The 24,205-nt window shown below is 36.1% G+C and overlaps 2 protein-coding genes across 2 annotated transcripts in view; one reads left to right on the top strand and one right to left on the bottom strand.

Moving 5' to 3' along the window:
* LOC140062959 (small ribosomal subunit protein uS19) overlaps window positions 1–24,205 on the bottom strand; it is a 254,689-nt gene that overhangs the window by 112,858 nt on the left and 117,626 nt on the right. The gene's annotated exons all lie outside the window — the stretch shown is intronic.
* Window positions 1–24,205, top strand: part of LOC140063269 (focadhesin-like) — a 63,416-nt gene that overhangs the window by 26,175 nt on the left and 13,036 nt on the right. Inside the window, exons 6-13 of the mRNA XM_072109805.1 lie at window positions 1,241–1,535; window positions 1,749–2,221; window positions 3,067–3,273; window positions 3,840–3,967; window positions 4,337–4,522; window positions 21,452–21,527; window positions 21,832–21,966; window positions 22,555–22,720. Of these exons, the coding sequence (XP_071965906.1) occupies window positions 1,241–1,535; window positions 1,749–2,221; window positions 3,067–3,273; window positions 3,840–3,967; window positions 4,337–4,522; window positions 21,452–21,527; window positions 21,832–21,966; window positions 22,555–22,720 (1,666 nt within the window). The remainder of the gene's footprint in view (window positions 1–1,240; window positions 1,536–1,748; window positions 2,222–3,066; window positions 3,274–3,839; window positions 3,968–4,336; window positions 4,523–21,451; window positions 21,528–21,831; window positions 21,967–22,554; window positions 22,721–24,205) is intronic.

The following is a 24,205-nucleotide window of genomic DNA, read 5'->3' as shown; positions in this document are numbered from 1 at the left end:
AACTTTAAATTATACCAAGCGTCATTAACATTCTTACAGTTGTACACATTTTGCCATTCAGCAGATCGAAGCTTATTAATTAACAATTATTTAGAGTTAGTTATGTAAAGATCTTATTTTTACAGTGTTATGTTTATTTATGTGTCCTCTCATTACCTTACGGGTAAAGTATATTAATAAGTGATCACAAAAAACCAGCACCAATTGAGCCATGTTGACAAACTTTTTCCTTAGAGTTAGTTAGAACGTGGTCGATAATGGTGGCGGATTTGGACGCTATGCGAGTAGGAAAATAAATAGTCGTAAAAAATCACAATATTTCTTAAACATAGGATCATTGTTTTTGTTGTAGTCGATGTTAGTGTCACATAAATATATATCTCTGAATCCGATCTAAGTTTTGAAACGTCAGACTCTAGGTTTTCAACAAACGTAGTTTAAGTACAGATTTGCGATCGATAAACACAACCAACTATGATTGGCTTAGTCTTAGGAAGCATCAGTTCTATCCAGATCGACTCAATGGCTGGCAGGAATAATTGTAGGCTATCTGTGTCCCGTTAGGACCGAGATGTCTGCCCATGTTGCAAGCCGTAATGTCTTCTTTCTTGGGCACACTCTATCACGGCAGTTAGTTTCAAAAGATATACTGTAGTCTTCTAACCTCTGTCTGTGTAATATCACTTAAATAGTCATTGATATATAGACATATATACTGTAACCTTCACCATATTGTTTATCATTGCAGCAAAAGTGAAAAAAAAATGAGAAACATAACCTAGGCTAGTGTTATCACTGCATTTGGTGTTAGAAAAAATGGTAAAAGGTAGAAACATACGGTGTATTGTACTTACGTCCGTTTGAGCTTTTGTAAATTGTAAAGTCTAAACCTTCTGCTGCTGCGCTGATCAACTGTGCTGCTGTCTTGATATTGCTAATGACCTAAGTCACCTAATTGTGACGTAGGAAAATGGCAGAGAATTAACCAACACAGAGTTCGCCAGTTGCAAAGAAATCGGTCTAAAAACACATTTTCATACAAATTTGCCATTCTAATACAGTATATAGACATATTATAATATATATGATACAAAATTTAACTTGTATACTTTTCATAAAAATAAAATGCTTCTGTTTTTGAAAGCTTGGTGTTTCACTTCTGTAATTGCCAGTTATGTGTTTTCTGTTGGATGGTGTGGTATAAAAAATGAAAAAAAAACATACTTATTTTTTGTTATAGATTTGTCTTTCACAATGTGTTGCAGAGATTACTACATTCATTGGCCAGTTCTCAACCATCTTGTTATCTAGCAGGCATGACAATGAGGAGTGCACTCTATTTTCACAACTATCAAACTATGTCACAGCTCTATGCCTTCATGTCAGACAACTTGGACTGGATACCTCCGATCTGTTGGTTACTCTTCAGAAGCTCGTAAAGGGGAATTCCCTTCCTCAGTCTACTATTGTACTGATTGGTTGGTTGATATTGGAAGCGACCTCATTAAAGGAACTCTCATTATTACTTGAGTTTGGTGAGTGTTTTTGCATTTTAGCGGTGATCAAAATCTTTCTTTTTGCATAACTTGTTATAATCAGGCTATGATTGATCTATTATTAACTTATGGTTTGTCTAAAAATACAATAATTATATATTTTATATAGAGAAGGAGTTTAGGCAAAAGTTTTTTGTAGCTACAGTATAACTTTCTATTTGACACTTTTTTTGGTAACACTTGTCTTTTCAGTTGAAGAAGCTCTTTCAAATTCATACATCACCAAACCCATTGCCTTATTTTTAGCCTTCCCTCTTGTTCAACTGATTTCCTCCCCGCCTCTCTCAATTTCACTACATGGAGATCCATTTTCAACGATTCAAAAGAGAGCCAGCTATTGCCTAAGTCTAATTCAAAGCTACAAATCAGATGATAGTAATATGAATCCATCAAAGGTTGATATACGTTTACAAAATCTATCTGGAATAAGTGTATGTCCTTCTTATGCCGACATTAAAACATTCACAAACCTAATTTTGCATCTCCATGGCAATGACCTGATAGTTCATGATTGGCTGGCAGTTATTCAATCAAAAGTGACCTCTAAGTCTGTCTCAAATCATGTGATATTGACTATAGCATCCATTCTGTTGAAGCGACAGGAAGAGCTAGTCGATGGATGTCTTCAGACATTACTTGTAATTGGTAGAATGGATCCATCAAAGGTACAGTACAGTATATCTAAATATTACAAAGATTTTATAGCCGAAGGCTAGATTGCAAACTTCAATGTTTTCGCAGTTCAAAAAGTGATTCTTCTTGGAGAGAGAACCAACAAGATGGTGGCTGCAATTGACCAATCAGAAATGCCCTATGCGCAGTACGCACTAATATATGCCTGTGTTGAGCCTATCTGCGTGAGAACAATCCGCAACGCAGCGTGTTAAGTGTATAAACGCAAACGCATTCCTCGTATACAAAAAATGCTAGATTACCAAGAAATTATTATTCCATTGCAATTATAAACAATATATTTAATTTATAAAATTTCACTGTGCTTTGACAAGAATATGTGTAATTTATGTGGTCTTAGTTTATTATATTAGATTGTTGTTTTTTATTTTATATATTGTTTTTGAACACATTTACGGATGCCATCTTATTGGTTCCCCCTCCTGTTGGAATCACTTTTCAGTGTGGAGGACACCCTCCAGCCTTTGGCTTATAACAGCCCTCTGATATACACCAGAATAACACCAGCGATATACTGTATGTACTTCCTTTTTGCTCCCAGGTCAGACTATACCTATAGGTTCAGGTGCAGTCACTGACTAGTGTTGCTGTGACCTGACACATACCCTAAAGATAATTTCAGTAGGAATTGTAGTTTTTGGGAATGTATGTTAGTTTGTTTACACCCCCTGAACAAACACTCACTAAAAACCTAACTGAAGTGATGGTATTAGCAATATTTATTGCAAATTTGGAAGTACTGTAGTGTAAACAAACGTTTTTTAAAATGTATTAAATATTATAGTATATAATAGACAGTGTATATTTTTCTTCATAGTCTCCTGTCATTTTAACTTTATTACTATACTTGCTTGGAATTGAAGACCGGCCTCCAGTCACAATGCTCATTTTGAACGCCATCCCCCAAACAGCTACGCACAGGTATAACATCTCACCTGCCTTGAAGGTAATTCAGTCACTCGGAGCAACACAAGACATGTTTCCTGTTTCTATTAGGTTACTATCAGCATTATGGAAACTTCAGGTAAGAAATTGTAAAAGTAGGGTTGAATATGTTGCATTGTTTCTACCATTTTAAGTGTTGTAGAGTTGTATTGTCAACCCAAGATTCAGGGTTCAATCCTGACCTAGTGTCAGGGTTTTGGATGACTCAACTTCACTCCCTAAAGCTTGGTTCCCACTAGCGATGCAACGTAACGCAAGCTACGCAAATGCCCTTCTAATAATTGTGTTTGCCCCTGCCTCCGTGAAATCAAACCTGCGATGTTTGCAGCACTATTGCGTCGTCGGTTCCCACTTGTGATTACGCAATACAGCACTTTGCTCGATACGTTGTTGCGTTCAAGTGGGAACCACGCTTAAAGCCTGTTTTCCTGTCGATGTAACGCTACAAAAAAAATCTATGCTATCATCATCCACATTAGTTTTTTTTTTAACATAGCAAAAACTACTAAATTTTAATAACTATCTCTGCTTGTCATTTAGATTGTACAATGAGCATTTTAATCTTGGGCTGAACTTGACAGCAAAAATGTTGTCTATTTTTGTTGCCATTTATTTTTTGGTTTGTTTTAAATTTTACTTATTTAGGATCGATGTTTTCCACATCTTCAAAAAATGTTGACCTTTGACATGCAAAAAAGTCAATCAAAATCTTTTGAGTACAATGAGGAGTTACTGGCAAAGACGGCAACTATGAGAGATATATGCATTACAAGGTATTTTTTTACATGACTTATGTTACATAATTCCGAATTCTGTATCTCCGGACCAGCCACATATGACCTATCAAAGGAAAATTCCCTAATTATGATGTGTGTTATGATACTGGGTGATACATTTGAAAGACACCCATCAATTATTTTAATCTTTTACTCGGGACTTTCTAGTTATTTTGTCATTGTATTGTTTTTCTTCCTCTTGATTTTCTTCCATTTTTGGAGGCTATTTGAATGTAAAGATGGAATTGAATAAATGATAGAATAAGCGCCTCTGTCAAATAAATGCGAATGTAAATATATTGCAATTCTAATTGAACATTGACCATGATGACCTTTTGTCTAAAAATACCAATTACATTTTTGCAGACCTTTCCAACATGGACCCGATCTTCTGCATTTGTTGTCAACTATTCTTAGTGACTATACTGAAAGTCATCATGCTATCCCAGCAAGCTTTGCTCTGGAAGGCGTTGCTGCACTTTGTGAGGCTGAAGTTGTGGATATCAGATCAACATGGGGCTTACTGTCACCTAAACTACAACATGATGAACGGTAGGTCATGTTAAATATAACAAACCAATCGAGTCCGTCTAATTATAGTGTAGGCCACTATGTAATTTCGTGTCATTTTTTTGTTAAAAGCAAAATTCCAGCTGATTTAGTGTCTTTTGGATGTAAAGTAATGTCATTTTTCTTAAAAAGCTTAAGGGTGTCAAATCCAAGATGGCCGCCAATACGTAAAATATCCAATAAATGTACCATATTGGACAAAGTAACACCCATTATGAATAATATTTTAAGTTCATATGGGTTCTCTGCTATATAAGAATTATTATAAACCTATATTCATTAGTACGGTATTCTGACATTTTGAATTTCAAAATGGCCGCCATTTTTAAAAAATGGATTAAATTTCTTATTAAAACATGTGCAAGTTATGACGTTGATTGAAATAACATAAAATAATAGGCCTATGACAACAACATTGGTGATTAACACAAAATGTCGGCCATTTTGAATTTTAAAATGGCCGCCATTTTTAAAAAATGGGTTAAATTTCTTATTAAAACTTGTATAAGTTAAATAAAATTAGATTGAAATACACAAAATGATATGCTTATGACAACAACATGGTGATTAACACAAAATGTTGACCATCAGGAGGTCTACAGTACTGACAGTACACTTCTTCATATTAAAACATCTCATAAACTTCTTCAGTTAAATGACAACTAACTCTGCCAAAGTCCTTCCATGAAATATTTCTAATCTTGAATGCAATACAGTAAGTTGACCTTCCTTTGTTCTCTACTACTGTATCCATCAAACTTCCACAGACTGATCTGCGTTGCCAACAACCTTGTTCAGAAACAAATTGGCAAAATAACTGAAATACCTCATTTCACCGGCAAATAATCTATATAGGAGTCCTCTTTTACTTTGGTAAGTTTGTCACCTGTATTCACCGTCATATATATTTTTTGCCAATATTCGTCTTTTTCTTACGATCCCATATAGACAGTTTGCCTTCTACAAGACTTTTACCAATGCCTCAAACATTTTCTGTCCAATTTCATCATGCCATGGCCAACAAACACCTTTGTGCGAATTGCAGCATTCTTCATTAATCAGGATATCATCTCTCTTTAAATGTTAACTAGATTTGCCAGCTCTGATGAAATCATTAATTTGTGTTATTCCAATGATACCACGCTCAATGACCCTGATCAATTGATGTAAATCCAGCAAGTGCCACACATACATGTCCTCTCATATACATAGGATGTAGTTTAACCACATCATTTAGATTTCGTCGACTCTCTGTATTCAAGTTAATATCTTTATGATCAGCCTCTTTCAAACAAAATGATACTTAACTTAGAATCTCTTTCTCTGTCTGCATTTGTAGAAGCAAGTTGTAGAGAGAAAGCAGAATTAGTGTGCTTCTGTCCTTTAGAGATGTTTTCCATTTAAGATATTTGTGTCACTGGTTGTATAGGTAATACAAGTTCAGTTTCAACAAAAGCACTTGCCTCAACACTATTTTCACAATGCTACATGTCCAAAAGCCATATAGTTCACCGGGTCGACATAATAATTGCTTTTTGATGTCATCTCTGTCCACCTCCACTCATCTCGGGCAAGAGTCATCACCAGGCATTCTTGTCTTTCCCTAGTACATGAGTTTTTATACCACAACCATGTGCACTCATCAAACCAGTGTATAATGCTGGTCTGTCTGTAGGGGGTACATATCTAATGAAATTTGTTGAGATTTTAGAAGATGAGAAGTAGGAGTTCATTCATTTACAAGGTTATTTATAGGCAGAGCTGTATCTGTATTTCCTTCAAGCTTCTGCCAAACGTTGACAGGTTGAAAACTTACCAACCATACTGGTGACTATGGCCCTGAAGGTTCAGACATTGAATTACATAGCAATAACGCATTTATTATTTAACATATTTATACAGGATTTCATAATAAGGTATAAATGCACTTTGTTAACAGGTGTACAGGATAAGTCAGGCAGATAACAACAATCACGATGCTCAGTAAAATCTGTCAAAGTATCTTTATTCTTTTCTCTTTCTTTCTTTAATTTGAGTATGGTCGAGGATTGAGAGGTTTCTAAACAATGATAAAAACAATAACAAACGTAATTAGCCTAAACTGAGGAATCGAGCTGATCCCTGTTGTCATGGCAACCGTAACAAGCTGAACAGCGTGTGCTCCATGCACCGAGTGGTGGCTAGTCTAAATTGACCAACGTCAACTATATAGGCCTACTATAATACAATATTATGATCGCTGACGGTAGCTTATGCTACTCAGCCTATAAACGTTAACAATATAAAGATTTAACAAACAATAATATGTCGACATAACGCCATCAACAAGTTATATAATGAGATCATTCTCAATTTCAATACTGAAGAACAGAGAGACGACAAGCCGTCGCCATGATGAACCGCTAGTCGTTAATTAAAGTGAAATTAACACAGGCCTAGTGATCAATATTACAATCAGAAAAAACGTACCGAAACTTCTGAACCTTCCTAGTACACTTGAAATCTTCCTCTATCTATTAACAATATATCTTAAAGTATCTATCTAGTTTCCCTATGAAACTATACTTTAAACTACACTTTGGATGTTTAGTTCCCCTATAGAACTACGAAACCATTTTTTGCCATCCTCCGATCATGTCGAAGGTCATCGCTAGAGGGCTAATCTAAAATAATTATCTAACGCCCTCATCTATATGTATCTTATGAACTTTACACCGGCCCTCCTAATGCGAATAACATAAAATGAGCATTAGCAAACTGCAAAAACAATTATTAATCTTAATAATTAGTCTCGTTTAAAAATTTGTATCATCGTTAACTAAATAGCGTAAGATTTACTTGTTAGCTATATTATGACATAAATAATTATGGAGAATTTGCTTCTAACAACACCACCAACTTAGTAATTGGTCTCTTCAGTTCAGATGTGCTTGTCTTGAGCTTCACTGCTCTAACATAACCTTTCTCATCGGGGTATACCTCCACCACTCTGCCCATTGGCCATTGTCCTCTTGGTGAGTTGTTGTCGCATATCAACACAATTTCTCCTACATTCACATTTTTTCTCTGGTGAAACCATCTCTGTCGTTCCTGAAGTGTTACCAAATATTCCTTGGACCAACGTCTCCAGAAGAGATTTGTTAAATACTGAATTTGTCTCCATCCCTTTACTAGTTCCTTTCTTTCGAACACGCCTGGTTCCATTGATGTTTGCTTGTTTCCCACAAGAAAGTGGTTAGGTGTTAACGGATCTTTATCTAATGGTCTGATATAATCGTCAACGGTCTGCTATTGACAATTCCTTCAACTTCACAAAATACTGTTGGAAGTCCTTCGTCATCTAGCTCCATTGGTTGCTCCTTCAGAACACTATATAAGACCTTCCGAACAGAACGAATCATTCTCTCCCATGTGCCACCGTAGTGTGAAGCGGAAGGCGGATTAAATTTCCAGTCTATATTTTGTCGAAGCATATTACTTTGGATTTCCCTTGGGTCGAGCTCCTTAATTGCCTTTTTCAGCTCATTCTTGGCACCAATGAGGTTTGTTCCATTGTCTGACATTATCATGCGTATTGGGCCTCTCCTTGCGGTAAAACGTCGACATGATGGCGCCGTTCAATGGTGACACAGCTCTGTTGGCTCTGTTAATGTGTTCTGTGTTTTTGTCTTTTCTTGTGGATGATATTGGTGCTATAATCACTTATACCAGGATTGAATTGGTAAATATTAGAGAAAATGTGTCAAATCGGCCGATCAACTTGCCCGAGTCTCTACTTTACAACGATTTTTTCAAGCCCGAAGACGTAGGCCTACCAAATCCGGTATTGAAAACCCCGCGAAGAAGAGGTAGGCGTGGCGGTGTTTTAGCGAGGCTCAGGCGAGATTCGTGGAAATCACCGTTACCAAGTATCTTTTTAGGTAACGTGAGATCTCTAAAAAACAAATTTGACGAACTTACCTGCTGCTTAAACACAAAACGCGAATTTTGTAACTCTTGTATTTTCGCATTTACGGAAACCTGGCTTGATCAAAATGTACCCGATCAGTACGTCACACCACATAATTTTGGGATGTACAGACAGGATCGTGACTCGGAAGCTGTAGGGAAATCCCGCGGTGGCGGAGTATGTCTACTTGTTAATCAAAATTGGTGTAAGGATGTAAAGAATCTGTCAGCCATATGCACATCGCAGCTGGAGGCGCTTACGATTCGCTGTCGTCCTTTCTACTTACCACGAGAGTTGACGTCGCTAATCATAACAGTAGTCTACATACCTCCTGATGCAAATGCAGAATCCGCGGCTACCCAACTATCTACTATAGTAACTGACAACGAATTAAAACATCCAAATGCAACTTCCATAATATTAGGTGATTTCAACCACGTAAATTTGAAGAAAACGCTCCCCAAATTGTTTCAACATGTTACGGTTGCGACCCGGAACAATAACATCTTGGATCATTGTTATACAACAATTAAAGATGCTTACAGGTCACTAAAGCGACCTCCACTTGGCGAGTCCGACCACAACCTAATTTACATGATACCACGATACAGATGTCAGTTCAAGCGCGAGGCTGTCAAATCACGCATGATTAGCAAATGGACACCGGATAATATTATGAAACTACAAGGCTGCTTTGATTGTACAGACTGGAATGCTTTTAAGGACAGTTCGGACATTAACTTATGTACTGAATCCGTTATTTCATATATTAAATTCTGCCAGGACATATGTATTGATAAAGACGTAGTTAAGATATATCCAAATCAAAACCCATGGTTTAATAAGTCTATTAAGGATCTGATACGAAATAGAGACAGGGCTTTCAGATCAAATGATAAGGATCTATTTAGGAAATCAAAATACGAGTTAAGAAAGGGAATAAATAAAGCCAAGAGAGAATATAAAAATAGGTTAGAGGAAGATATATCTTCCGGCGATTCCAGAGAGTTATGGAAAAGCTTAAATAAAATAACTAACTACAAACCAAAATCTGATAAAATTAACTCAAATGATGACCTACCCCAACGACTGAATGATTTCTTCAGTCGTTTTGACACTCCCCCTCTCCATCAAGACAATAATTATGAAAATGGTAATGATGTACCGTTAGTTGTTCTTGAAGAGAATACTTGTATTGAGTTTAGTAGGTGTAAGTCAAATAAGTCAGCTGGTCCAGACGGTATATCCCCTAAGCTTGTTAAACATTGTTGCAAACAGATTGCCCATATTTTTACATACATTTTCAATTTCTCTCTTATATCTCAAATTATTCCGCGATGTTTTAAAGATTCTATAATAGTTCCAATTCCGAAACGTTCCCCAATCGAAACCCTGAATGATTATCGACCTATAACATTAACATCGGTTCTGATGAAATGCTTTGAACATATAGTCCTTAATTACCTAAAGGCCAAGTGTCCTCGAGATCTTGACCAATATCAGTTCGCCTATAGACCAAACCGGTCTACCGAAGATGCTGTATCGATCACTTTGCATAGGAAATTAGAGCATCTCGAACGTGATAAAAGATATGCAAGGATTTTATATATAGATTTTAGTTCAGCATTTAATACGATTGTACCGTATAAGTTACACACTAAGATGGTTGAAATCGGTTTCGATATTTCTATATGTAACTGGGTGTTAAACTTTTTAACTGATCGACCCCAACGTACTATAAAGTGGGTACCATTATATCAGATAAGCGTATTATAAATACAGGTGTACCACAGGGCTGTGTACTGTCGCCCTTTCTTTTTACTTTATTTACCTATGACTGTGTTACCTACTACAGTAACTGTCATATCGCTAAATTTGCGGATGATACTACCATTGTAGGTCTAATCAATGATGACAGTGATGAGTCTAATTATCGCAACCAAGTTAAACGAGTTGTAGACTGGTGTAACGAAAACAATCTGTTCTTGAATGTATCTAAGACTAAAGAAATGGTTGTAGACTTCCGTAAATCACTTAATGTCAAATATCCAATATTTATTAATGGTATATCAGTTGAGTTTGTAGAAGAATTTAAATTCTTGGGTATTTATATTTCAAATGATCTGAAGTGGCATATTAACACACGTAACATTATTAGAAAGGCCCAAAGAAGAATCTACTTCCTACGTAGACTTAAATCATTTGGTATAAACTCTGAAATAATGTCGTCCTTCTATAGGTCAGTTATAGAGAGTGTAATAACGTATTCTTTAACGGTATGGTTCGGTAGCGCTACCGAAAATGAAAAGCGTGACCTAAATAGAATAGTCAAGACCGCATCGCGTATAATTGGATCTGCACAACTGCCTTTGGAGAACATATTTTCGGATCGTCTTCTGAAAAAGGCAGTGGCTATCAAAGATGATCAATTTCATCCGGCCTCTAGTATGTTCCAGTTGATGCGCAGCGGTCGGCGATTTCGTTCTATTAAGGCCAATAAGGCACGATTTACAAATAGTTTCTTTCCAGGATCTATTAGAGCCTTAAATATGATGTAGACACTTTTTTTTTTGTAATGTTTTTGTTTTTGAGTTCGTGTTGTGTCCGTTGGATATTGTGCTCCGCCAACAGAGCAAACAGAATTTCTATGTTTTTCCTAAAACAAATGATAATAAATGATACTTGACTTGACTTGACTTGACTTGAAGAGCATTGAGGCAACTAGTGGTCGTCAATGAGTGAGATACTTCCAAGTGAATTGCTCTAGTTTTCAAACAGGTAAATATTACTCCATATCTCTTATGTATAGTTCTTCCCCTTTTTATATCGAAGGGTCCAAAGTAATCCATTCCAGTATGTGAGAATGGGTTTTCACCAACAGTTACTCTACAACTCGGCAGGTCGGCCATTTTCTGGTTTTCCGCTCTTCTGTGGTACCTTCTACATAGTACGCATTTGCTGATTAATTTCCTGGTAGCAGAGATCACTTGAGGTATCCAGTATTTTTTCCTCAGGTGCGTTATGATTTGGTTTCTGCCACAATGGCCAAGATTTCTGTGCATCTCTCGTATTATTAACTGAGAAACATGAGAGTTCTTAGGCAGGATCATTTGGTGTTTAGGCGAACCCAACTCTGCTCTTCTCAAGCGACCTCCTACCTTTAGAACGCCATTTTTCAAAAATGGATCAAGTTTTACTAATGGACTTGATTTCTTGATTTGATTACCAGCTTCCAATGATTTAATCTCTTCTATGTAACTCCTTCTTTGAACATTTCTTACGAGAGACACTTCAGCTGCTTCTAGTTCGGATACCGTCAGATATTTTCTGTCTACATCCTTCTTGCGAAGAACCTGTTTTAACTTTATCATCCAGGCGGTGGCTCTACGTAGGCGACTCCAAGATGAATAGTGTTTCGCCAAGGTTTCTAGTGTATCAGCATAAGGCAAGACTGGGCATGCAACCTTCTTGACTTCAGGATCATCTATCTTCAAATTATGGCTACCTTGAATTTGTTGAGGCCACTGGTTTGTTTCCTGCCAGAGGAATTCCGGCCCTCGTAACCACATTTTCTCATTTTCGATTCTTCCTAGTTTCAGTCCTCTTGAGGCGATGTCAGCAGGGTTATCTTTAGTACCAACATGTCTCCATTGACTCGTAGTAGATCCTTCTTGTATAACATTTAGTCGATTAGCAACAAAGGTACTGAATCTTGTACTCACATTGTTAATATAGTTGATCACCAACATGCTATCAGTCCAGAAAAGGATATCGTCAAAGTTGTAATCTATTTCAGATTGGATTAAGCTTGCACTCTTAACCGCCAATGTCGCTGCTGTAACCTCAAGTCGTGGTATTGTCATTCGCTTGAGTGGTGAAACTCTTGAACGGCTATACAGATTGTTGCAGGTAATGGCTCCATCTACTACACATCGTACGTAGGCGACTATTCCGTAGCCCCTTTCACTAGCGTCTGCGAACATATGGAGTTGACATGGTCTCTTTGCACAATTCAAGTTAACGCATCTTGGTATCTTGATGTTAGAAATAAGTTTTAATTCTTCCAATGGGTTCATCCCAGCCTTTGTTATCTCGCATTACTTCTTGAAGTAATATCTTCGCCGGTAGGATAACTGGTGCTATTAAGCCCATTGGGTCAAAAACAGAACTTATTGTAGATAAGATTCCTCTCCTTGTGACAGGTTGCTCTCTGGTTGGAGCTTCGAAATATAAATAATCTTCTTCTGGATGCCATTTAATGCCTAATGCTCTTTCACATGGTATGATTTCTTCATGTAGATTAATTGACTGAAGTTCCTTTGACCATTCAGATTCTGGTATAGTGTTTATTACTTTCTTTGAATTGCTGGTCCATTTTGTCAAACGAAATCCTCCATCTTGGCATAGTATTCTCAGCTGCTTAATAAGTTCCACTCCTGTCTCCGGATTCTCAACACTCTTTAACAGATCATCTACGTAGAAGTTACGTAACAATGTTTTCTTGGTGTTTTCTTGGATTTCTGAAATAGAACAGTCGGCTGCTGTCTGTTGTAGTGCCTTATTTGCACATGAGGGTGACGAGGTTGATCCGAATAGGTGCACGGTCATTCTATATTCTACGGGAGTAGCATAAATGTTTCCATTTGGGAACCATAGAAATCTGAGGAAGTTTCTATCACTTTCCGGTACTTTGACTTGGTGGAACATCTTTTCCACATCGGCAATTATGGCAACTTCTTCTTCCCTGAAACGGAGTAGCACCCCCAATAGGTTGCTAGTCAGGTTTGGTCCGGGTAACAAAACATCATTAAGAGCTACTCCCTGATATCTTGCTCCACAGTCGAAAACCACTCTTAATTTCCCAGGTTTCTGGGGATTGTAAACGCCATGGTGAGGGATATACCATTTGTGTCCATCTTGTATAATTTCGTCAGGTGGTACTATCTCTGCATATCCCTTGGTTAGCAATTCATCCATGTAGTTGATGTATTCCATTGCATATGGTTTATCTGCCTTCAGACGACGACATAATGACTCTAGTCGTTTGACTGCTTGTAGTCTGTTGTCAGGCATGACCACTTCATTGCGTCTAAAGGGAAGGCTAATTGTAAAGTGATTGTCGGGTCCCTTCACTATGCTTTCGTTTACTTTCCTGAGGAATAATTTATCTTCAACAGAATGGTTTTGTGTAAGATCCAAACCACTTTCTGGGAAGTCAATCTCGGTGCACCTTTTTACTAACTTCTCCAACGTGTCGTAAGTAGACTTTTCTACATTTCTTCCAACGAAGTTTGCTGGGTATGGGTGACTACTTTCGTGGTTACCAATCAAGTTCCAAACGATCCACCCCAGGTTAGTTCTGGTTGCATGGGAGCGTCGATAGGTCCTGTTTTTACTTCCAGAGGTGTATAAGCACTTGCTACACCCATGCCTATCAGTAGACCCACTTCTTTACCTTTATCTATCTGGGGTATTTTTACGCCTTGTAAATGTGGCCACTTGTCGATGTCCGATTGTTTAGGAACATTAAAGACGAAAAGGTATCTCAGCGCAAACCACCACATAGACCAAAGGGAGCTTATGCTGCAGTCGAAGTACAAAGAGACTGTCTTTACTGCAGTAAAGGCGCACACAGAATAGAAGAATGCAGGAAATTCGACAACCTGCAAAGACCAGAGAAACTAACCTACATTAAAGAACACAGATTATGCTACGGCTGCTTAACTACTGGTCACTTGGCTAAACATTGCAACAGTCGCCACACGTGCACCAAATGTAAGAGGAGGCACCCAACCACGCTCCACCAAGACCCTTCTGAATAGGTAAGTTGCTCTTAGTATATGCAGTGTGTATAACAGTTTCCATATTTCTGTTGTCTAGGGAAGTTACCTTTAGTCCCTTTACCGCCTTTGTTGTTAATCGGTACGTAGACCCCATCGTGTCAATGGTGATACATTCATTCCTTCCACCAACGCCAAGTTGTTTTACGAGTGCCTCTGAGCAAAACGAAATGGTGCTCCCTGGATCTAGAAAGGCGTATGTTTCTACTTGGTGTGAGCATCCAACGCTTACGCGAACTGGGATCACTGCCAAGGCACATTCTCCTTGATTTATCTTGGCACACGCAGCTTGCAGTTGGTTAGGCTGCTTATCGTTATTCTTGTTTGTCGTTTCAGTGTTGACAACTGGGTCTTGGTGGAGCGTGGTTGGGTGCCTCCTCTTACATTTGGTGCACGTGTGGCGACTGTTGCAATGTTTAGCCAAGTGACCAGTAGTTAAGCAGCCGTAGCATAATCTGTGTTCTTTAATGTAGGTTAGTTTCTCTGGTCTTTGCAGGTTGTCGAATTTCCTGCATTCTTCTATTCTGTGTGCGCCTTTACTGCAGTAAAGACAGTCTCTTTGTACTTCGACTGCAGCATAAGCTCCCTTTGGTCTATGTGGTGGTTTGCGCTGAGATACCTTTTCGTCTTTAATGTTCCCAAACGTAGGATTACTAAGAATCCTGGACTGTTTTTCTACGAATAGTACAAAGTCGTCAAATTGTACCCTTCTGGTTTCTTGAATAAGGTCTGTTTTGGTCCTCCATTTGTCTCTCATGCGGTAAGGCAGTTTCAACGTGAGGGTCTGTATGCTACTTGTATGATTTAATTCTTGTAAATGATCGAGACTGGACATGGAGTTCTTACATTCGATAAGTAGTAATGAGTATCTGGACAAAGAATCTTTATCCTCTGCCTTTATCTCAGGAAAGTCCTTTAATGATGTAATATAGGCATCCGCCAATCTGAATGGATTACCGTATTTATCTATTAGCGCCTGCTTCGCTTGTCTAAAGCCTTCTCCAGGATCCATAGCTAAATAGCTCTTGACCAGATTATTCACCTCACCAGTTGTATATTGTTCTAAGTAGTACAGTTTGTCTCTCTCGCTGCGAACCTTGCCTTCCACCTCGTGCTCAAAGGCTCTCTTAAATCGTCCATAATCCATTGGGTTGCCGTCAAATTTTGTAAGTCCCCTTTTAGGTAGACTTGTTTGTATCAACCATTGGGACAGTACTTCTCCCTGTTTTTCAATCAAATTCTGTAGTAGTATATTATTGGTCTGTTCAACGGCTGGAGTAGGTGTAATCGGGTAAGGTGCAGAGCTTATTTCGGGTTTACCCTTTGCAAAAAAACCGTATACGAACGTATACGATTTACATACGTTTCGTATATGTTTCGTATAGGAAGTCCACTTCGTATACGAAACGTATACGTCAATTCGGAAGTTCCTGCCCGCATAATAAACATATACGAACCGTATACGATCATTTATAAACAATTTCCTAATTATACGCTCCGTATACGATCCGTATACGACGACGCGTGTATACAAACTGCATCGTATTACCAAGCGAAAAGGGACTGTCCCTCTTTTTACAAGACGACGATAGCATACGTTTACGATCGCAGGAGCATCTTGACTTCAATAATTAATGTACAATTTGGGGGTTTTTCAGTCGGTATATGTACATTAAATTCCCTATGATGATTTAGTTCATAGTTTTCGCGAATGAAAATTTGGTGCTGTATTTTACTAGACGTTGTTTTTCTAGCAAGCATAAAAACCCACCCAGGCTGTTCTGCCTTGCTTATCCCCTCTGCTATTTCTTTACCTTTTGTATGTTCCATTAATAAGTGAATCACACAAAATGTGCTGTTATTAATTTGAAAGTACTTTAAATAATATTAATGTACTTGGAAATAAATAAGTAAATATTAAATTGGGCCCGCAGTATATTAAATTTAAAACGAGTAAGTAAAATCCATAAATTACGATTTAATAAAAATGTAGAATACATGTGGCTCCCTATTATATATATGGAATGATCCAAATAAATTCGCCCAAAACGTGCCTGTGTTATGTGCGCTGCATACATGCATCACATGGATGGATCAGATTTCATTCATTTTCAATCATCATTGTTGATTTTTTGGCTACGGGTTTTGACTCACCATAAAAAAAAATAAAAAATGGGATGTAGGCCTAGTTACAGTAGGCCCAGGTAGATAGTAAATTCGATGACTTCTAGCTAGCTAGGCTATAGGCATATTGTAATTGTATATATCGAATATGCAGTATACTATAGCTACTGCAGCAGCTCTAGTAAACTAAGAGTTAACTAGGCCTGGGGAAAATACGCCAAGGAAAAGAGTCTGTGGTACACTCATTGTGAAAATAAGCTAGCTAGCTTTCCCCCATATATTAGATTTGGTTATATTGTATTATTTTAATAACCTACTCTAGCTAGTAGTATATCAAGAACGGTGAAATGGAAATACGATGCATTATGGATATCATCGTTGCAGAGTTAGGGGGTGCCAACAAAACATTCAACAGCCAGAAATACAAAAAAGAAGCTCCGACGTTTTTATTTAGAGCATTTTACTATTTTAGGCATACAGAACTAATTGCTGTAAATTTCCTAGAGTTGTCACTGATAAATACAATTTAACATAACCTACATATAACTTAAAAAATCCAAATGATAAATTGTACGCGAACGCAGTAAAACCAACCAGTTAAATGTTTGTTAAATAATTATTTTACATCTCCCTGGTAAAATGGTACCCTACGCCCCCATTTTTATGCCTCCATCATTGATAAGCCCCCTCTGTACACACGCCTGCCGGCTATTTGTTTATCATTTTAATGAATGTAGTACGAGTCTAACTCCAAATAAAGATAGAACACATTTTAAGAATTCAAAGTGTTGATCTTTTTTAAGAATCTGATATATACCATGAATCATCTTTTTACATAATATACAGCATAAGCATGTACAATCTAATTTAATTGTCACACAATTGAATTAACAAAGGACAAGGATTTCAAATAAACTGTTACAAATAAACAATTATTAATGAAATAGTTGGGGTATTGTTGGGTCCATGGGAAATCAACAATGTTTAGTAGACTTATTTAATTTGTTATTTAAAGTTGAGGGTAGTTATTTTTTAAACAATTATTGGAATACCATGAAAATAAAGAAAGATATGTTTTATGATTTCTTAATCACCAAGCAGAAATAATGAAAGCAATTCAATCTGTTCGCTATAAATTGAGATTCGATATAATTGTATTTACTATCACCACTAATTGTGTTTTTTTTTTATTCATATATAATTCATAATTCATACAATTTATATATATTCAAAATCCGAATGTATTCATCGTTAAATAATAATTATTATAATGACCTTACTTCTGTTTTGGGTCATGGTTTTCCTCTTCGGCATTGCCGAATTATTGTTACTCCATTTCCATTGCTACAAACACACGTCGCGGAATAATATCGCTTAACATAACGATGTAATTTGACCACCCAAAGCTCGCACGTGGCGTGACGAATTGAGAACGACGAACCCGATGTTTCACCCGATGATATGCATGATTGGCCACCAGGGAGCCGAGTCGACCACGATTTGGAACTGTAGACAACCGAGCGACGCTCGGTCGTCGGCGGCGGCTGCACTTGCTGACCTCTGTCATATTTTATAAAGGAAAACTGCAAACAACATCGTCGATTTGTGAAAATGGCCCCTTGTTTTTTCTAGGCCTACCTAGTAGTATACCTGTTTAGCGTACTTTATTTACTTGCGAAAAACGTTGTTTGAATTTTATCGGTAGCCTAGGCTATCTAATAAATATAGAAATAAATATGATCTTATGTTCTAGCTCCTACTACTTATTAATAATCAATACTACTAGACTAGGCCTATCTAATGGCTGGTGCTAGCTAGTTAGAGGCCTAGCCCTAGGCCAGAGCCTACGTACGTATTTGTTGTAATTACAATTTAAATGTTTTATTTAGCTCTATTCTACTCATTACTGCTATTATAATTTATAAAATGGCCTAGTTTGTTCGTATATGATTCGTATACGTCCCGTATACGATATTCTTATCATGAATAAACAACGTATACGTTACGTATGCTAAACGTATACGACGCCAACTCTTTGTGGAGCAACAGAGTGGAAATAATGTAAACAGTGAAATCGTATACGATCCGTATACGTCGTATACGTTTTCAGCGTATACGGATCGTATACGGCTTTTTTGCAAAGGGTAGGTGTAACTGTGGTCTGATCTGTAGTTGGGTTTGCCCTTGGAAACCATGATGTTGCATTAGGTGATAATGTAGGTGGTACTGGTTCTAAGACAGGCTGTACCGCTTTGTTTTCGTCTAATGAGTCAAGGTATTGACTAACCTTATCGACCGCATCAGTATTTGGTACCTGAGGTGTATCCTCAGCCGTAATGGACAATCGTTCTAGCTCTTTGTCCAAGGCATCTGAGCGGGCTTTTGCTACGGCTAATTTACCCTCTTCTTCTATTTGTTCAAGTTCTAATATTTTCTGTAAGGTCTTCTTATTATATTGAGCTCTCGCCTTAGCAACCGCCAATTCAGCTCTTGCTTCTGCTGCTGATATCTCTAATTGGCTACTTCTAGTCGAACTCTGTGTGCTTGACATTGTCAAGTTTCGAAATGTTAACAGGTGTACAGGATAAGTCAGGCAGATATTAACAACAATCACGATGCTCAGTAAAATCTGTCAAAGTATCTTTATTCTTTTCTCTTTCTTTCTTTAATTTGAGTATGGTCGAGGATTGAGAGGTTTCTAAACAATGATAAAAACAATAACAAACGTAATTAGCCTAAACTGAGGAATCGAGCTGATCCCTGTTGTCATGGCAACCGTAACTAGCTGAACAGCGTGTGCTCCATGCACCGAGTGGTGGCTAGTCTAAATTGACCAACGTCAACTATATAGGCCTACTATAATACAATATTATGATTGCTGACGGTAGCTTATGCTACTCAGCCTATAAACGTTAACAATATAAAGATTTAACAAACAATAATATGTCGACATCGCCATCAACAAGTTATATAATGAGATCATTCTCAATTTCAATATTGAAGAACAGAGAGACGACAAGCCGTCGCCATGATGAACCGCTAGTCGTTAATTAAAGTGAAATTAACACAGGCCTAGTGATCAATATTACAATCAGAAAAAACGTACCGAAACTTCTGAACCTTCCTAGTACACTTGAAATCTTCCTTTATCTATTAACAATATTATCTTAAAGTATCTATCTAGTTTCCCTATGAAACTATACTTTAAACTACACTTTGGATGTTTAGTTCCCCTATAGAACTACGAAACCATCTTTAACACATGGTTTTTTTTGCCATCATCCTCCGATCATGTCGAAGGTTATCGCTAGAGGGCTAATCTAAAATAATTATCTAGCGCCCTCATCTATATGTATCTTATGAACTTTACACACTTGTTTTATATTGTGGTCCTGTCTCCTATCAAGTTTCAGTTTCATGAAAAGAAATGAGATCTGTAAATTAGAATCTATATATAAATTATGGTTAATTCTGACATAGGCGAGCACAATGGAAAAACTTTGTAACAAATTTCTGCCTTGTATACCTACCTGAACTATCTCAGGTGTACCACGAAATGTAAAACAGTTTTCACTATTACGATATTGTTCCATATTTCTATCTTAGGAATATACAGTATTATAAAGAGTTTTAAAACAAAATTTCTGATTCATCGGTAGATTTTCAACTCAATTTCAATTGTATGCAGTCAAAGTAATTTCCGGGTTCACGATGAGTTCACAGGTTCACCTTGCAACTACCTGGTTTCAGTTACGTTTGTCGTTAGTGGCTATAGCTATTTTAGTTTTTTGTTTATTTTCGGATCGGACCGCGCGGGTGAAGGTACAGTAGTTAAAAAATTAAATCCCGATAGCCGAGTTTTATTGAGTAAGCTGGCAGGAATAACTGTAGGCTATCTGTGTCCCATTAGGGCCCATATTGCAAGCTGTCTAAAACAATTCCTTCTTGGGCCGAAACGGCCTACACTGTCGCGGAAGTTAGTTTCAAAAGATGTTTAAATTAAATAATGATAGTATTTATTTGAATAAACGCCTCCCCAATAAAACATCACTTTGAATAATAATCGCCTACACACCCCCCCCCCCCACCCAACTATCTAATAAACGCCCATCCACATTTATACACACAATATTGTATATACTATTTATAATAGAATTCATTACACTGTTAACTATAATTTACCAAGATTTGTTCTAATTTTTTACCACTTTTTATATCTATTAGAGGATTTTATTTGATTAAAAATGTTACGATATTATTAAAACTAAAAAATCCCTCGAATAAGCATCTCCCTCAAATGAACTCTGCCTCCCCACCTCCTTTTGCAACTCCAACTTTGAACGATTATTTAATAGTCATAGTGGGGTATTATATATCTGTTATATAGAGAACATTGACAACTTTAGACAGCCTTATCTATATATAAATTTACGTAAGGGCAAAATTCGGTAAATCGCGCCTTACTTTTAGAATTTGTACTCGATGGTATATAAAGTTGGTTCGTACTTTCGGTACAGATTTTACTATAAACAGATTTTGATTTTAATCTTCCGATTTTTGATCCAGAAACCAACGCATGTACATTAATTGTGAATACGTTAATCATGATCAATTTAATTGTAGATTAATATTAGTGACTATGTATATATAAGTATACTTAAAACACGCTCCCAATAACGATTCACAATAAAATCTATTCAGTAAAAAAAACTACCATTTCGTCGGGTCTTCCTTAGCTTTTGCGCACGCAGTTTTCTCTCTGCATGGTCTTAGCTTTAGAAACACCCATCAGTAGAAGGTGATATTAAAAAAAATATTATACAAATTTGTTTTCGGTCATTTTCCGTTTTTTTCGGTAATTAAATTGACCCTATTAAAGATATTGTATATTGTGCCACTGAAAAAAAAATAATTGAAATACTCTGCATTTTTTACATAAATGCTTGTACAGGTAGGAATCCAAATACTTAACTTAACTTAATATATTCATATCCATAGTATGCTGGTTCAAGTGAGCCTTTGCAAGTTATTGTCTCTTGTTCCAAGTCTTGTGGTCAATACTGAGGAATATGAGGTACAGTATTTGTATATTCATAGTGAGCACCTAATATTGCTTTTTTGTAGACACTGCAAACATTGCAAAAGAAACGTTTTAATCTATTCTCAGTTCCTTCCATTTGTGCATTTCAAATATATTTTTAATTGTGTTATTGTACCTGTTTATTTATGGTTTTACGAGTGTGTGTCACTCAGGTGTGTTAATAATATTATTAGTATTTACCACCTTTATGTATTTACAAAGGTACTTGCTTCTACAAATTAATATGACACTTTTTTTATTAAAAAAGTAATAATAGGAAGAATGTTTATCTTCTAAGGAATTTCGATGTGATGTTGTTGAGTTGCTATGGTTATTATCATCCAATCAAAAGGCTGCCGTTTCTGGCGCTGCATTTAAGGCATTATCCAAGTTTGACCAGGAAGAGTTTACTCTTTATGACCTTCCCGAAGAGGTAAAAGTGTTCAAATTTTATTGCACAAATTTTAGTGCATAAGAGAATTTACAATCAATTTTCTATTGCGTGCAATTTCTATGAAAAAAATACAAACACTTTTATAGGTTTTCATTAAAACATATTTTGTATAATTATTTTTCAATATCTTACTGTTAGAATGTACTGTACTGGAATCCATATTAATAAAAAAAAAATTATTATTTAAATCATCAAATCAACCACAGTTTTGTTTTTTAATTTATATTACATTGTACATACATATATTGAATTTTATTTTTTCATGTCATTTATGTGTTTAAAAGTTTAATATAATAGTGGCACTGTAACTCATGTGTTCGAATCCAGTGACTGTTTTCACCAATCATATTTACACTTTTGCATGTTTATTTTGTTATTTAAAAGTTTAATATAATTGTGGTACAGTAACTTGGTGCTTAACATTATTGCTACCCACCCAAGACTCATGTGTTCGAATCCAGTGACCATATTCACCAATCATCAATCCCCAATTCACCTATTCACAATATTTTCGCAGCATTTTCCATACAATTTCAAACTTTAAATAAATAATTGATTTCATTTTAGGTTACCTTGAATGTAAGGCAGAAACTTGCAAATCTTAAGAAAGATAGGCCTGTGGTAGATGGTGATGATGAGGAGGAGAATGAAGATGATAAGGATGAAGATATTGATGTCCCAGGATGCTGCTACATGCAGTTATTGTTACATGTTGACCAAGACATATTGCCTGGTAAATATTGTGTATTATAACAACTAAATAAATTCCTGTCATTTGATTGGACAATTGTGGGTCACATGAAATGCAATGCACTATTTAACTATCGCACTATTAAATTATCGTACTATTAGTATAGTAAGTACTATAGTACTTTTTTTTGATGTATGAAAAAAAAAACTTTTTTTTATTCTACATACTATCGAATCTTCATACAGTATTGCAATAATAATATTATACGTACGGTATTGCCGAATCTTAATATCTCATTTACATACTATCGAATCTTCATACAGTATTGCATTAATAATTTACGTACGGTATTGCCAAATATTTATATCTCATTTACTGCTATTGAATCTTTATACAGTATTGCATTAATAATTTATGTACGGCATTGCCGAATCCTTATATCTCTTTTACATACTATCAAATCTTTATACAGTATTGCATTAACAATTTACGTACGGTATTGCCAAATATTAATATCTCATTTACATACTATCAAATCTTTATACAGTATTGCATTAATAATTTACGTACGGTATTGCCAAATATTAATATCTCATTTACATACTATCGAATCTTTATACAGTATTGCATTAACAATTTACGTACGGTATTGCCAAATATTAATATCTCATTTACATACTATCGAATCTTTATACAGTATTGCATTAATAATTTACGTACGGTATTGCCGAATATTTATATCTCATTTACATACTGTCGAATCTTTATACAGTATTGCAATAATAATTTACGTATGGTATTGCCGAATCTTTATATTTCGTTTACACTGTACTCTCAAATCTTGGTTTTTATTATTAGTAATAGGGTGTGTTATATTCCATTGTAATACATTGTTTGTGTTTTCAATAAAGTAATGTGAGACGAAAATGCGACCTTCTACAGCACTATTCCTGGCCGGTCGCCAGTGGAGTTATTAGAAATTCGCATAATTAATTACCGTACCGTACAGACACTTGCATCTTATTTTATTATTTAAAACTCATTTTAAATTGATCAATATTTTTATATCTGAAGGTATAAAACAATTTAGGATATTAAATAAATAAATTGATGTCATCATGTTATTGTAATTAAATTATGATTGCGAACACGTACTACAGTAGTTACTTTACTAATTAATTAATATACAATAACAAATATATATATTTTGATATACTTTATTGAAAAAATATATACATTATTCTTAAGTGTATTTTATTGACTTTATTAAACATATATCTCATTTAGAACAGTTAAAGTAAGTAATCATCGATTCGCCATTTCGTTTAAAAGAACGTATCACATTCAACCTGTAAAAAAAGAGAATAAATTACATAATAATGTAGATTGTTATTTACGTCCGAGAAAAAGAAAACCTGTCGAAACAATGACAATCAAAGATTACAAAACAAAGACAATCAAAGCGCACACAGCGTTCCATACAAATTACCGTTAAGCGGCCGCTTTGGTTGGCGGCCGCTTCGACCG

The sequence above is a fragment of the Antedon mediterranea genome, chromosome 11 (assembly GCF_964355755.1).
Source record: "Antedon mediterranea chromosome 11, ecAntMedi1.1, whole genome shotgun sequence".
In the NCBI taxonomy this organism is placed as follows: domain Eukaryota; kingdom Metazoa; phylum Echinodermata; class Crinoidea; order Comatulida; family Antedonidae; genus Antedon; species Antedon mediterranea.
Note: the sequence above shows the minus strand (reverse complement) of the source record. Positions and strands in the feature narration are given on the sequence as shown.